This window comes from Molothrus aeneus, chromosome 5, assembly GCF_037042795.1.
Source record: "Molothrus aeneus isolate 106 chromosome 5, BPBGC_Maene_1.0, whole genome shotgun sequence".
In the NCBI taxonomy this organism is placed as follows: Eukaryota; Metazoa; Chordata; class Aves; order Passeriformes; family Icteridae; genus Molothrus; species Molothrus aeneus.
Genome location: NC_089650.1, coordinates 13453791 through 13469007, shown reverse-complemented (window position 1 = coordinate 13469007; position 15217 = coordinate 13453791). Strand labels below are relative to the sequence as shown.

The 15217-nt window shown below is 42.1% G+C and overlaps 1 protein-coding gene across 3 annotated transcripts in view; it reads left to right on the top strand.

Annotated features, from left to right (window-relative positions):
- Positions 1 to 210: 210 nt before the first annotated feature.
- Positions 211 to 15217, top strand: part of AGK (acylglycerol kinase) — a 37067-nt gene continuing 22060 nt past the window's right edge. The window contains exons 1-4 of one of the 3 annotated variants that reach the window (XM_066550753.1): positions 211 to 561; positions 9098 to 9137; positions 13282 to 13361; positions 14618 to 14693. In XM_066550753.1, the coding sequence (XP_066406850.1) occupies positions 461 to 561; positions 9098 to 9137; positions 13282 to 13361; positions 14618 to 14693 (297 nt within the window). In that variant the 5' untranslated portion in view covers positions 211 to 460. Of the gene's footprint in view, positions 562 to 656; positions 742 to 1099; positions 1339 to 9097; positions 9138 to 13281; positions 13362 to 14617; positions 14694 to 15217 lie in introns of those variants that run through there. The other 2 variants (XM_066550754.1, XM_066550755.1) reach the window with 2 other exon arrangements.

Genomic DNA, 15217 nt, shown 5'->3' with positions numbered 1-15217 from the left:
ACTTGTGAGTTTTGATTTTCTTTGGGTTTGTTGTTGTGTTTTGGTTGGTTGGTTTGGGTTTGGTGGTTCTGGCAAGTTTGGGGTTTTCTTGGGTTTTGTTTTTTTTCTTGGGGCAACACCATGGATATTTTTATCGATGTGGAAAAAAGACCTATTCATTTCTGTCCTTCGCCACGCTCCATCTCCATCTGCCCGTGCTCCCGGCAGCGTCAGCGCCGGCAGCCAAGAGCCTATGGCTACAAGTTCTCTCCGGGGCTGGAGCTGGGCAGCGAGCGCCGGGACTCTGGGAAGAGTGAAAACTCTTTTCCTTGGGATTCGCGGGATTTTTTTAATTTGTTTTTTTGTTTGTTTGTTTCCGTGACGCGGGGCCGGCTGCGTACGCGGAACGCCGGGGCCGCGGGAGCCGTTTCCAGCCGAGCCGGGCCGGGCACGGCAGCGGCCCCCGGCGCGGCGGGGCACCATGGCGAAAGTGCTGGCGGCCCTCAGGCACCACTGGAAGAAATCCACGTTCGGAGCCTGCCTGCTGGGCTGGGGCGGACACTGGCTCTATGGGAAGCACTGGTAATGCCGGCTGGGGCCGGGCCGGGCCGGGCTGGGTCAGGCGGGGAGGCGGGAGGGAGAGATGGAGGGAGGGGGAGCGCTTAAAATGGGGTCGGCTCTCGTAGGGCCCCGGTAGGCGGAGGGGATGGATCTCCCTCCCGGATGGGTGAGCAGCAGGGGATGGATCTCCCTCCCGGATGGGTGAGCAGCAGGGGTTGGATCTCCCTCCCGGATGGGTGAGCAGGAGGGGATGGATCTCCCTCCCGCTCAGCAGCGGGGCCGTGGGAGGCTCAATGCCTTTTCTGCCTTCCCACGCCGGCCGCGTTGCAGGGCTGGGGCGGGTTCAGGCGGGAGGTTTAAACAGAGGGGATGTGGGGATGTCTGGCTGGCATGAGCGGTGTTGGGGCCTCTTGGGGAGGAGAGGTTTTCTGTCTTCTAACCTAGAACAGAATGTCGTGAGCCACACGTGTGCCTTCAGCTGGCTTTGAGCCTGTGCTATAGGGATTACTGGAGCCAGGCCTGCAGGGTGTGCTGAGCGTGGCCCATGCCAGCGTGGTGTCCTGTGCCTGTGGGCTTTCCCTCCTCCTGTTTGCTGTAGTCCCTGGCTACAGGGTACAAAAAGAGTCCCTGGATCTTTCTGAGCCCTGGCACCGACAGCCTTGAGCTGTCCCCACCCCCGGTGCTGTCTTTGCTGCTGTCACCCACCCGGCTTGGAAGAAGCCTGGCAGCTGCTCCTCCCTAAGTTATACCTGGTGGTGTTATTGGCACTGCTTACCGGGGGAGTAAATGTCCCTTCCAGTAAGTAAAATCCTCATTTGTGTTTTTTAAAAAGCTGAGTTTATCTTTTAATCCTTGTCCTTGGGGATTATGGGTAATGCGTTTGACTGAAAAGCAGGTGTAGCCAAATTATTTTTAAAAGCTTTTACTTTTGGTTCTGCTGCTTATTGTCACTGTCTTAATGATTTTTTATTGTTTACTCAGGTTTTTAACAGTGCTCTTTTCTGCTTACATTGCAATGCTGCCAAAGCCTCGATGGAAAAGTTAGGAAAATAAATCTGTTTATGTTGTTTTTATGGTCTCTTCACATCCTTTTACCTAGGGACTTTGGCATTAAATCAGCCTTTGTTTTACATAGTACATCTGCTTTAGTTGCCTGCTTCTTACCTGAAGCACTGAGGCTCAGTGTCCCCTTTGTATCTGTTGTGTCTGGGAGTTCCTGTGCCCATGTGCTGTGGGGTTCAAATGTACACTGATTTCTTGTGTGGTAGTGGTGAAATTGTGTTTGGATCACTGAGAATGTGGAGCGTGCCACAGGTGGTGTGGTAGGGAATAAGGAGAAAAATATGAAAGGCAAACAACCAAAAAGGGAATCTTTGGTATCTAAATTGTGGTGTGTGGGGGTTGTTTACCCCAAGTGTAGGCATGGTGTTTTAACCCAGATGATGTACTGAGGGCAGAAAAATTTTACATATCCCATCCTCCAATCTCCCTGTTGTCTGTAAAGGAAAATACACAGCATTTCCTTAGGAGGCACTGGAAGTGCAAGGAATGAAATCCTGTGATGACAGACAGCTCAGTGAGACTTTGATGCAGGCCACAGCTACTGCTTTCAGAGTGTTAAAAACACCAATCACTTGTTTTTAAAATTTTTAAAAGTTTAATAGTAATGAAATGGTTATAAAAATAGTAATACAATTAGAGTAATAATAATTTAGACAAACTGAATTAGGACAATATGAGACAATAAAGACAAAGAGTTATGGATGTCTGGGTACCTTTTTCTGGGCAACAGGAGCCCGAAAAAGGACACCCATTAACAAAAGATTAACCCTTAAAAACAATAGCCTGTTGCATTTCCATACACTTCATACATGATGCATAAATGCCATTTAAATACAAGATTCTGTCTGGTCATCGTCAACTTCTCCCTCCAAATCCTAACAGTGCCTTTGAGGCAGGAAGAAGTTCATTTCTTCTGATAAGAGAGCAATAAATTCTTCTTCTCTGAAAGATTTAAGTGTCCTGTAGCTGCTATCTTGCTGCGAGTCCTTTCTTTTAAAAAGAGTATCTTACATAGCATAGTTTCTATTTTAATAATTTTTATAACCTAAAAGTATATTTAACGCAGTACTTAAGAGAATTAATACAGCATTACTTTTTAACACAACACATATAATATTCATTTTAATATTTGCGAAAAGCCAATCATAAAATACATGCATTTTTCACAAGAATTTTAAACACTGTTTAGAAACACTGACAGCTGTTTAGCAATTTCTGAGCCATTCCCTGCAGTTGTTTTATCCAGGTTAGAGAAAAACAAGGAATGACAAGAGCCTGATGGCAAGAGTGTAAAGAAAAGTTCAAAGGTGCTCTCAACAGCCCTTTGTGATACTCTGTGAACAGTGAGGACCTTACCTTGTGGCAGGTGGACAGCAGGGAGTAGGCCAGGATGCCTCTCTGCAGCTTGTGGGGATGGCTTTTGGTGTGAGTGTTTTTTGTACATTCCCTGTTCCCAGTTTCTGTGTCTGTGTCCCAGTTGTGCTGGGGAGCCTAGAGGTGCCTTTTGCCCCACGCACAGATGGCCACAGACAGCACTGGGAGAGGAGGAGGTTCATGAAGGATCTGTAGGGGCTGGGTTGGCCCTGAGGTTTCTTGTTATCCACATCAGAGGCTCAGCTGCTGTGCATGAGCCATACCTGACTAGACTGATATTTGCCCTTTGAGAACCCATTTAAAGTGTAGTGAGGTCTTGTGCTTTGGTTTCTGGCATCACAAGTTCCTGATGAAGGGCCTTGCTTTAGCACAGCATTGGCTCAGATTGGCCTCTGACTTCCTGGAAGTAGCTGATGTTGGTCATTTATTTGCAGCCAAAGAAAATTTTTGTTTGCCATCCTGCATCCCTCTTTCTGTCCTTGTGGGTTTTCTAAAATACTGTTCTTGCAGGAGAAGGTGATTTGCTTTTTTGACTTTTCAAGGTTCCTTCTTCTTCTGGATGCAGCAGCCATGATGCCTGCATTAAGTGGAGCTATTGTAAATAACAATCTGTCCTGCAGATAGATAAATGGCAGCTCTTCTCTAGTCAGTCTCTCCCAGCTCTCAGGGACAGAAGAGCTATGAAGTACTTCCTTAAGACTTTGGGGGATGTATGGACAGGAAGAGTGTTACCTTTTCCAGGCTTGTTCCCAGTGCCTCTTCCCTGCCTGGAAGTGGATGTGGGAGTCCCCCTTGCACACCCTGAAGTCTGTGCTGTGGAGCCTGGTGGTGGATGCCCTGTGCTCCCTGGGGTGTAAAGGGAAGAGGGGCACTGCAGTGTGATGGATCATCACTGAGTTGGTCTGAAGGTTGTGGATGGCAATAACTGTAAAGGTTGCTTAGTCTTACCAGGGCTGCTTAGTCCTGGTACTTTCTTCCTGCAGTGTTTAGTTTCTGGATCAGTGTATTAGCCTTTCAGTTTGGGGGTGTTGGTTCAAATACTGACTGATTTAAAGTAAGGAGTTTTGAATGAGCAGGAAGAATTAAAGTAGGAAACCTTTTGCTTTTTCCCCCTCTGCCATGAGTTATTCAGCCCTTCTGAGCATGGGATAGTGCAGAAGGTGCCTCTTCACAGGGCTGTCAGTCAGGAAGTGGCAAAGGTTTTTCATGTTTCTAATGATAGGAATTATGTCTGGTTGAACTACTGTTAACTAGAACCCCATTGCCATTCTTGCAAAACCATAAAGCATCTTAAAATCCCTTTTATTCTTAGAAAAGAATATGCTTTAAAGATCCATTATCTTGCATTTGGGATAGCAAACACTTGTGCTATCTGAGAAGTAGCATCAGTGTAGCTGCATGTGAGGTTGTCTTGATTGCATGAATTTATATATTAGGCTCATTTTAGTCTATAGCATATCATGTTGCAGGTACCAGGGACACTTAATTTAATATCCTAGATCAGAGCTTGCAGGGTATGCAGATTGTCAGATGTCTGCTCATACACAGTAACATACTTCTGCTTAACATACACAGGTGAGGGTGATTACAAATAAAGATTGTTCTTTACCATTTGATTGTTCTAAAATTTTCACCAAGTTTGGAATCACTTCTCAACTTTATGTCCTGGGTCACCTTTCCTGAACTGAACTGCAGCTGTTCTTTGCAGCCCCCGGGGTTGCAGTGAGTTACCAGCTCTGCCAAATCAGCACAAATGAAATCTCCAGCATGATGGACATCAGATGAACTGATTGTCAGATTTAACCAGACTGTTACAGTGATGTCACTGTATAAGTGAACATCACCATGTCAGGATGGAGACTGGATATTCTGCTGAGGCTGTGGACTCATCACATACTTAGTTTTACCCTGTATATATTAAAGTATTGACATTCTCAGTAGAAAATGCTGGCAAAGCACCTGAGCCCTTGACTGCCTGCCAGTAATCCTGAGTGGTGCTGTTATCTACAATTTGAATGTTAGTCTCTGTGTGTCTGCCAGCTGATAACTCACTTTGTCACCTTTCTGCATATACTTCCTGAGTAGCTGACTTTATTTCATCCAAACTTTGTCAAAAAAACAGAGTATAAATTCTGAGTCTTAGGTAAAGCTGATGAAACCTAAGATTTGTCTTTCATGTCCTTCCAAGGCCAAGATGGAAGTAAACTCTAATACCCAGTAAAGAGGATTCTGTGCTCTTGCTGTATTAGAAGCAGCCAAAAAAGCTCTCTGCTAAGATAAAATCTTTTTCAGGAGTTCTGATATAGCTCCTGAGGACTGATCCTGTGTGCACAGCTTTGGTCAAGTTTCTCCTCACAAAACTGTTTGGTGCAGTCACTAAACTTTAAAGTTTATAGACTTTTTCATATTTGAGTATATTTAATAATCTTAGATTTAATGCTGATAACCCATTTTGGAATGAGATCCTGAGCTTCTTTACATTTGTAGTGTGATCACTTTTAGGGGAATTGCTTTGTTTGGATCTAAGACAGATCCTTGCTGCAGCTGAGAGCCTCAAACAGCTTCAGCTCAGCTTCACTGTCCTCTCCTTGTTGCATTCATTGCTGCCCTGAGTGACATTCATCATGGGAACTATCATTCCACCCTGGCTTCTGCTGGCTCTGAGGCACAGAACTCAGCCTCATCTTGAGCAGCATCCATACTAAATTGTGTGCATCTTGTGCTCATGTGTAAGAGTATCAATGCCCTATTCCAGCTGAAAATGTTCAGGACAGGAGCAGTGGCCAGCTGTCTTGCCCTAGGGGTGTTGCAGAGGAATCAGAGGAGGTCATAGAGATGTTGTGTTCTCAGAGCCTTGTGTGCTGGCAGCCTGGCATGGCTGGGAGTGGGGAGCTCTGCACAGTCACTCTTGTGTCCCTTCTGTGTTGGTTCCATCCTTTGGTGTGGTGCTCTGTTCTCCACAGAGTCTGTGCTGCTGTGGCTGCTGGCCTTGAGGCTGTGCTGGGAATGTTCTGGCTGTGGGTTCAGCCTAGGACAGTCTCTTTCTTCCATACCCTGCTGCCACTGTTTGTTCCTCTCCGTTTCCCAATTTTTTACTGCTTAAGCAAGTTGGCCCAGCTGTAAGCTGTGTGATGCTTAATTCTCACAGCAGGAAGACAGCCTTGAGTTTTTCAGCAGATGCAACACTGTTTGTCTGTTTGGCTTTAAGGCCAAATGCTGTAGATAAGGCCTTAGGGGAAATGTGAAGTAAAAATTGATTTTTAGTTTGCTGTGGATATGGTGCAAGTCAGAAGAAATCTCTTTGTATTCTTTAAAGCATTGGAGCAATTTCCCTCTGCCTCCACCTGCTCATGTTTGAGGATTCTTGAAAAAGCTTTGTAACTACCTAATAGTAGACAATAAAGTACAAAAAAATCAACAAAATCTTACATTTGTTATTAAAGTCTCATCTTTTCTGGGAACTGGTGAGCAGTCATATTTTGAGAATGAATACATACTGAGGCAGAAGGCTTTAAGAAGTTACCTTTTAGCTGGTTTTCACATTTTTCTAGTCTATTTAGTGATTGTATGACCTGCAGAGGACTTGCAGGGCCAGTTGGGGTACTTTAGGTGAGCCAGTGAGGTGAGTAAATGCAGCAGCTGTCATGCAGGAGGGAGACTGCTGTTCTGAAAAATGCATCCCTGTTAGTGCACGTGTACTGTTTTTTCTGGAGTTTGAATCTAGTTAAGTGTTGACATCATATTTTAAGGAAATGAAAAAATTCCTATTACCTGGCATCTTTAAACCAAACCTGGGACATCCTTGACAAATTCAGAGGACTTTGAAATATCCCACTTGAATTATGGGATTCAACATTATGAGTATGGCTGAAATGGTGTGGGATTCTGGGTGCTGTGCTGCTGGAGAAGTGAGACAAATCACCTGGAAATTGCTGGGTGGTAAATGATTCTTCTAGTCTCAAAATCTAGACTTTTCCTTTGACACCAAAATGGTAAGTGTCAAAGTAGGCTTCTTCTGTCTTTTTAAGTGCTTCAGTGCAGGAGAAAATCAGCATAAATGTTGACATCTAAACTGTCAAGCTTAATTTTCATGGGTAAAACTCACTGGGGTGAATCCTTGACAGTTGTTTTGAGGATCTTTGAGGTTGAGAAAGAGAATACAGTATTTTCAGCTTGTATTTGGGAAGTGTTTCTGGACTTAATTTTCAAGACAATTAACACCTCAGCATAAAGCTGGGGGCACCAGGAAAACAGCCTGGCTGACAGTGTGACAGAGCTTGACTTCTGAACAAAATAGCTTCAATGTGAAGTAAACAGATAACGTGGGTTTGGCTGGGATTTGTTCAGAAGGTTAGGACAGCAATTCTCAAAGACATCAACTGTGCAGCAATCATTTGATAATGGGGGCTCCTTGATATCCCATAATATTTCAATTTTATGTATTGAAATCACAATTATTTTCTATTTGCTTTGGCCACACGTAGTCACAGAGGAAGGTGAAAATGTCCCTGTGTGAGGGCTCATGCCGTCAGTGGCACAGTGTGGACTCAGCCTGTCACACTGTCTAGATTGTCTGGAATTAGCTGTGACACTGCTGTTGCACAGCCTGGAACACCAAACTTTGCAGAGTTATTTTAACTGGTGCATTTCCATCATATTACTGCAGTCAAACCCAAGGCTGTTGCTCCTCTAAGTGATATTGCAGGTGCTTAATACAAATTATCTACTCCTTTGGTTTTAAGGAGCAAATATGACAGCATGCCTCTGAGGAATTCTTCATCAGACATTCCAGTTACTTGTTATCCTGATGAGTTATTATTCACATATTTTCTTTTTCCGTGCTTGAACTCTTCCTTTGTCTTTTCATTATTACCAGGAATAAATCTGTGGCTTTTATAATGTAGTTATTTTCACAGAACCCAATTTTATATCTCACCGGAAGTCACCCTACTTCTCTTTTCATGGCACTGCAGCATCTCTTGGTGATGCCAAAAAGAGCAGCTTATGTAGTTCCAGTGACAGATAAATTCTGTAAACCAGTGGAATCAAGTAGATGGCACTTGGGTTTGGCCTTGCCTTGCCTTCTCTTCTGCCATTTCCATGGCAGGGTTTGGCCTGATGAGCCACACTTTGGGGCAGAAGTGTGCTGTTCTCCCAGCCACCTGTTTTTGTCTGGTTGGCCTTTAATCCTTTTGGTTGGTACAGTGTTTGTTTTGGTATGCTGACTGTAAGTGGGGGTTTTTGTATGTGATATTTTGAGACAAAAATATATGGTCTGGCCAGGTGCTAGGCAAGGACAAGCTGGAGGATGGAGAGTTGGAATCTAGAGGACAGGCAAGACACTGGGCACAGCAGAACAGTACTTGGCATTTTGTCTGCAAGGTGAAATAGGGCATTTTTGGGGCTGGGGAAGGAATAGACTTTCATTCCTCACTCAATAGCTGTGTCTCCAGTGCTTGCTGTCTATATACCCTGGCCAGTGACAAGTCAGGAACATATTTCTGAACAGACCATCTGTGACATACCTAACGCTGAGCATCTCTCTTTTGATTTTACCCTTCACTGAATGTTTTTCACCTCTCTGAGTTACTGTTTTGGGCCGTGCTCAGACCTGGGTGAGTGGGAGGTGCTGCATTAATGTGTATTTGGCTTGCAGACTGATGGAAAGGGCAGTTCACAGTTGTAATGCACAAAGTCCTCTCTAGAACCCTTCTGCACTGCCAGAATGGTAAGTATCTTTAGTGCAAACACCAGGCAGCAAGAGCACTGGAAAAACCCACACCTGAGCTCTGGGGCACAGTTTTGTAGTAATTTAATAAATAAATCACAGTTACACAGTGTGCCAGAGCTTACATAATCTCAGCACACTTGGCCTCCTGGTCTTTGTTTTCTGCTTTTGTTTTTTGTAGAAAGAATGTTTGTGTGCACATGCAGAAAAAAAGAATATGCATATGTGCATCAATGGGGGTGTTTTATCCTTAAAATGTTTTGGGTTTTTTTCTGTTCCAGTGTTGTCAAACTGTGTGTAAAAAGGGTACATACCTACATTTAAAAAAAATGAGCAAATTGTTTTAAACTTACACAGCGTAATGTCCCCTCTCTTTTCTGTCTTACCTGATAGTGATAACCTGCTACGAAGAGCTGCATGCCAAGAAGCCCAGGTAATACTGTTTAAAGTAATAAAATTTGATTAAAATCTGCCTCTTATCTTGGTTGTGCAGGGCTCCTGAGATTTTCCCAGTGGGCCTTTCCTACGTGACAAGCCTTCTAATGATGCCATCATCTGTGTTCTTTCCCTGGATGCCCAGGGGTGCTGCCCCTTGTGTGTACTGGCTGCTGCTGCAGGGGAGGGCAGCATTATCCCTGGGGTGATCTTAATTGCTGCTGGAGTACCCAGACCTCCATTGCAGCATGTGCAATTGCTCTGTGCCTGTAAACTTCAGTCAGGGAGGTGACTTGTTGATAAGAGTGAAATCCCAGCCCCACCAGGAGGGGTGGATGCTGGGCAGAAGCAGCACAAACCACTTTGTGTCAGTGCTCAGCTGCAGAGACCCTGCCCTTGTCTGTTTGACCCCGAGTGACTTTATCAGGGATGCCAGCTGTGATGACTGACTGACCCAGCTCTTTTGGGACCCATCTCCTGGGAACTGAATGGGGACAGCCTGGTTGCTGATCAGGGACAAGAAGGCCACTGTTCAGGGGGGAGAGTTACTCTCTCAGGATACTGACTGTTGTATTTCTTAGCTTGTGTCCTGCATGGGCAAACAGCAGTCAGCAAACTCCCATACTGCAATATTCCCACAAAGAAATCTCATCCTTAATAAGCAGTCTTGTGGAGGTGTAAGTGCTGCTGCCCATGGATGACATCACTTCTGTAGGATTTTAAGAGTTTTTACCTCCCACAAATAAAGTTTATTCTAAACCTGCTTCTTCATGACAGATCTTTGACATTTTGCAGGGTGTAACACTGCTCCCATCATTGCTATGTACGGGGGCCTGAGTAGAATGGTGAAAAGTATTTTTTTCAGTAAAGAAGTGTTGTGCACCTGAATTATCCCAAATTTAGCCTGTCTGCTGTTGAAAGACTTTCACAGCAACTTGTCTTGTGCAGTGGGTCTTCATGCCAGAATAGATGTAAGGGAATTCACTGCTCATGAAAAACCAAGGAAAATCTTTCCCTGAAAATACTGCTTTCATAAACCATACTTGTAATTTCAGAGTCTTTATGTTTTCACTATTCATTTTTACTACATAATAACAATGTGATAGAAGTTTTTTTCTATCACAAAAAATAACCATTAATACCTCAGTATTTGAAGCATCCTGACCAAATTAAACCAAAGTTTTTAAAAGGAGCTGATGAAGTGGTTTGTGTGTATTGTCAAAAAGGTGTAAGTGCTAAGGAAAAGACTGGTACCAGCAGATAGTTCAGTTGTAGAAATCCTGAATTTCCCATTTCTTAAATCCAGTTATTTAGAGACAGGTTCTATTCCATTATGGCTTATTCTTACAAATGAAAATACAAAAGCACTGTCAGTAGAGCTTCCTGCAATTTTAGTTGTTAAAGCCTGAGAAAATGTCCTGCAGAAGACTCTTGCATTAGAAAGGAATGAACCAGAAAGCCTAGTAATCAATTCTTGCTGCAATTTCCATTCTCACTGATGTGTCATTGCCAAATAGTGCTTGAAAACACACAGCAGCACTGCATTAAGGCATTAAGTGTCTGGTATGTTCTTCAGAATAACAACAATCTAAAATTGTTTGTAAAATGCTACTTGCTTTTATAGTGCTGTATATAAGTATCAGAAAAAAATAGAGAAAAACTCACCAAAGAAAAAGTTCAGCTTGAATGAAGTGTGTGTGAAGTTCTTACCATTTCTTACATTGGATTTTTAGGTTTTTAAGCCTGTTACATTATCAAATTGGTGAGGGAGCTGCCTGCCTGAGAGGGAATCCGTGACAGCAGTATTTCATCCAAAGGTTCTGCCATGTGTGTCTGAATTTAAATACATCAGTTCATGATGACAGCCTTGGTGTGGCAAATGATTATGGAAAGATTCTATAATGAAGAACCCATTTATTATATTTTTAACATTTTACACCTCTGTCTCTGGGATAAGTCAGTGTCAGCTGTGACTCAGTCTTCCTTGGCAGATCAGTCTTGCTGGTTGACCTTGTTGTTGCTGAACTCTGGGCACGTGTAAAGAGGTGCTGTTTAGCTGGCAAACAATTCACTCAAGGATAGTTTCCTGTAAAAGAATGTAGTTTCTTTGCTGGTATTCATAAAGCACTATAAAAGCTTTGTATAAAGGAATTTTCAAAGTTGTAGAATAGTGGTTGTCATTTTAGAAGTCCAGAAATGTAACACCTGTAAGTATGCATGTGACCAGAAAGTGAAAAAGGCACTGACTTGCCTAAATTATACCTTCATATATATATATATTTAATAACCATTTTTATGGTATGACTGTAAGTTGTCTTTACTTATGTTCTGCTCTGAAAGACTTCTAGAATATTGCATTATTATTTTTTTATTTCCTGTGTTACAAATCAGCATTTGCTTTAGAAATGCCCCTGTATGTAACATAAATGTCTAAGTATATTACATAACGAAGCAATTATGTCATTACTAATAAAATCTTTATGAGCCTTGTTGGGTTGTTTAGAGCCTTGCTAGATTGTTTGGAGCATGCAAATACATCATATTGTGCCCCCTAAGCAAATAATTAGTTGTTTCTAACAGCTGTAACATACTAGAGGGCCCCTATTCCCCAATTCCCACCCAACAACTGCAATATAATAAGTTGGTCTGTTTTCCAGCTGATCTTTGAGTAAAACTTAAGTGCTATTGATTTGTTTCACTTTCTTCGAAGATTTCTTTACTCTCAGCAACGTCTCTCATGCTTTTTCTTTCCTGAAGAAGAAATTGGGATGTTTTAAGCAGCACAGCCAGCTGTACCCTTCTTTAAATTGAGGTTTCCTGTAGGGGAATAGAATATAAGAAAATAAAGACAGTGTAGAAAGTAATCTTACCCCTAAGGAGTTGCAGCTGGGCCAATTATCAAAGATTAGGAACAGGCCTGACTTTACCAGGCCACAGCTGTAACCAATGGGAAGAAGAGTGCTATAAAAGAGTGGGGTGGCTGGGTGAGAAGGGAACTGGAGTCAGTGGCTGCTTTGTGAAGAAGAAAGAGTCAGTGCTCTGAGGAGCTGCCCACGAGCAATACCAAGAAGGTATGAAACTTTTGTGATAGGGGACAACAGTATGGAACCCCTGCAATAAGATAACAGTTCCCTGAGCAAGGTTTGCACGTGGAATTAATAACGAGTTTAAGAAGCTAACAGCCACTAAAATGTACTGGGTTTTGTGTACAATATCACCTCCTTCAATGTTAAAATTCCTGCTAGGGGGTTAACTTCCAAGGGAAAGGGGGAAAAAAAAGCCAGGAACAGTTGGCTGGGCCATGTTCAGCATGGTAGTCTTTGGTTCCTTCTCTTTGTGGGGCTTCTGGATGGTATTGCTGGATACCTTGTATTCCTTGTGTTCAAATCCAGTTTGATTTGGTGTGTTAGTGAGGATGCCTTTAAGTGACCTTCCAGAAGCTTATAGAGCAGGATGTAACGTGTGTGGAAGTTTTGCATTTCCTTGCCTGTGCTGAAGAGCTTTGGAAATAGGTCCAAAGTGCAAGAGGCTTTGTGGAGAAACTCTCAAAGAATTTAAAATTGAGATACTACTTCAGAATTGGATTAAAAGTTGAGGAGGAATTTAATGATTTTTAGAGAGAGAGATTAGCTTTAAAAAAAGTGTAAGAAACAGTGGACTTGCTTATAGGTCATGGCGGGTTCTCTTTGTAATTATCTTTCCTGTCTTCAAAAACTGAAGCATACAAAATACTAAAATTAGTAGAATAGATAGAGAAATTAAAGTTCAGAAGTTGGAAAGAATGCAGAAAGAAGGTGGCTGGCAGGTGTATGAGAATTACCTAAAGAAAGAAAATCCAGTAACCTTGGAGTCAAGGAGAGCTCCCTGGATTTCTGCCCATTGCAGAAAACCAGAGGTTGACAAAAATGAAATGGTGGTGGAATTGTAAAAATGAGCTAAAAAGTACTTATGACAGTGATGTGAGCTGCTGCTAAGAGTGTGGGTCTTTGAATAAGAGACCTGTACAATGGCTGAAGATGGAAGTAATTTGAATGTCATGAGGCTTGAAAGCCCATTGACATTTGTAGAGATGCATTATTTGGAACTGTTTTAGCAGTCTGCTTAAAAGATAAACTGAGCCCTGCTCTTTTTCTCTTCCTTAGGCTTTTGGCAACCAGCTGATGCCTGCCACTATGCCCTTGAAGAAAGCAACAGTCTTCCTCAACCCAGCAGCTTGCAAAGGGTAAAATTCCCCCTTCCCAGCACTCTCATTTGAGGCACTCTTTCTGCATTTTTTGCTCTGCTATCCACTATAAAAGCCAGCCAGATTTTTGAGCTCATTTTTGCCTCCCTCTGATGCCAAGCTGGTGCTATGTAACTATGCCAAACTTTATTTCACCAAAAATATTGGGATGAGAAATAGAATTAGTTGCTAGAGGTGGAAGAATTATTTCTAAACACACACACATATATATGTATATTTTGTTTTTTCTTTAATCCTGTGTTTTGGCCTTTGTCATTCCCTCGTATGTAGAATTCCTTTGTATTCCTTCCAAACTTTTGCATGTGATACGTTTCCATCCTCAAAAACTATAGAAGTAAGAGATGACCTTGATTGCTTCAAGACTTGAAGTTGGCAAGAAGGTATCTTACTTCTGTGGGAACCTGCCCTTGAAAGGGATGTGCCCACAAACTGAGAGGCTAAATATGGGCTTGGAGCAAGACCCCTGGAAGAGGTCAGCTGCTATTTTTACATGCTCATTAGCAGAAAAACTGTAATCTTGGATGTGATGTATGTCTGTTTCTGCTGATCAAATAAGCTTTGGAATAGTTGCATTTTGTGGAGGGGCAGAGTTATTACTACCAATATGAGGGGAATGTTATAGCTGACATGAAAGTGCTCAGACTGACGTGCTCTTGTGAGTCTGGAAAATGCATAGTATTGACCAAGTCTGATGTTTCTACTTGTAAACAATTTATAGTTAGTGATATAATTCTTTGTTATGCAATGACAGGCATAAAATTATCAGTCTTACAACAAAAAAAGTCAACATTTCGCTTCTAACCTTATTAAATAATATGTAGTAATAAATAATCGGGTTTTTAAAAATTAGTTCTTAAAGCCCACTTGGGCTTCTTTGTGGTCCTAAAGGCTAGTGCTTTTGTAAGTCATTAATTTTCTAATAAATTTCTTTCTGGAGGTCTTAATTTGTTTTAATGGATTTTTAAAATTATATTTGGTGAAAGTTAGATAGCCTCTTGTGCACTTATTAAAACTGCAACAAAACCCTGACATCTGAGATATGAGACTAGAAATGTAATGCATTTGAACCACACGAAATCTCATCTTTCCTGTCTGTCAGGTTGAGTGACTGATTGTGGAGATTGAATGCTTGGTTTTAAGTAGGTTTCTTCTTGGTATTCATTTGTTTCTTTCCTTTTTAATTTTTTTTTTCAGCCTCAGGCATCATTAAACAGTTTTTACTCTGTTATTTCTAGCAAAGCTGGGAACCTTTTTGAAAAGAATGCTGCACCAATCTTGCACTTATCTGGCTTGGATGTAACTGTGGTTAAGGTAAGAACTGATACGTCCTGCTACAGTAGAAATATTGACTCTCTTCTTTCTCCTCTTGAAGAATTGAAATTCAAATCCATATGCATTTGAAATTCTCAGTTGTCCTGTAGACATCTTACAGGAAGAAAGAAATACTGTGATATTAGGCCGACACCTAATATTTTTAATTCACAGTTGGTTTTCAAACAGTGTAGTGAGGTTTTAATTTTCAACTAAAGCAGTACATATGCTTGTTTGTCTGTCTCAAGCAGCCCTTCTATAATTCATGTTTGAGAAAAAACTCTAAATATTTGAGTGCTGGCTAGTGGTGCGTGCCCATTGCTGTTGAATTTGTCATTTCTGCCTGAACTTGAAGAATTGAAAAGTGAGGAATTTTGACATCCAGTTGAACTGTTCAGATTAATTAAAAATAACCTTTTATCTTTACACTGAAATTATTTCTGTGTCTCTCCAAATAATTCAACGTTCTCACCACAAAAACAGAACACTGAGCTCTAAATGGTGTGAATAAACACACAGGTTTC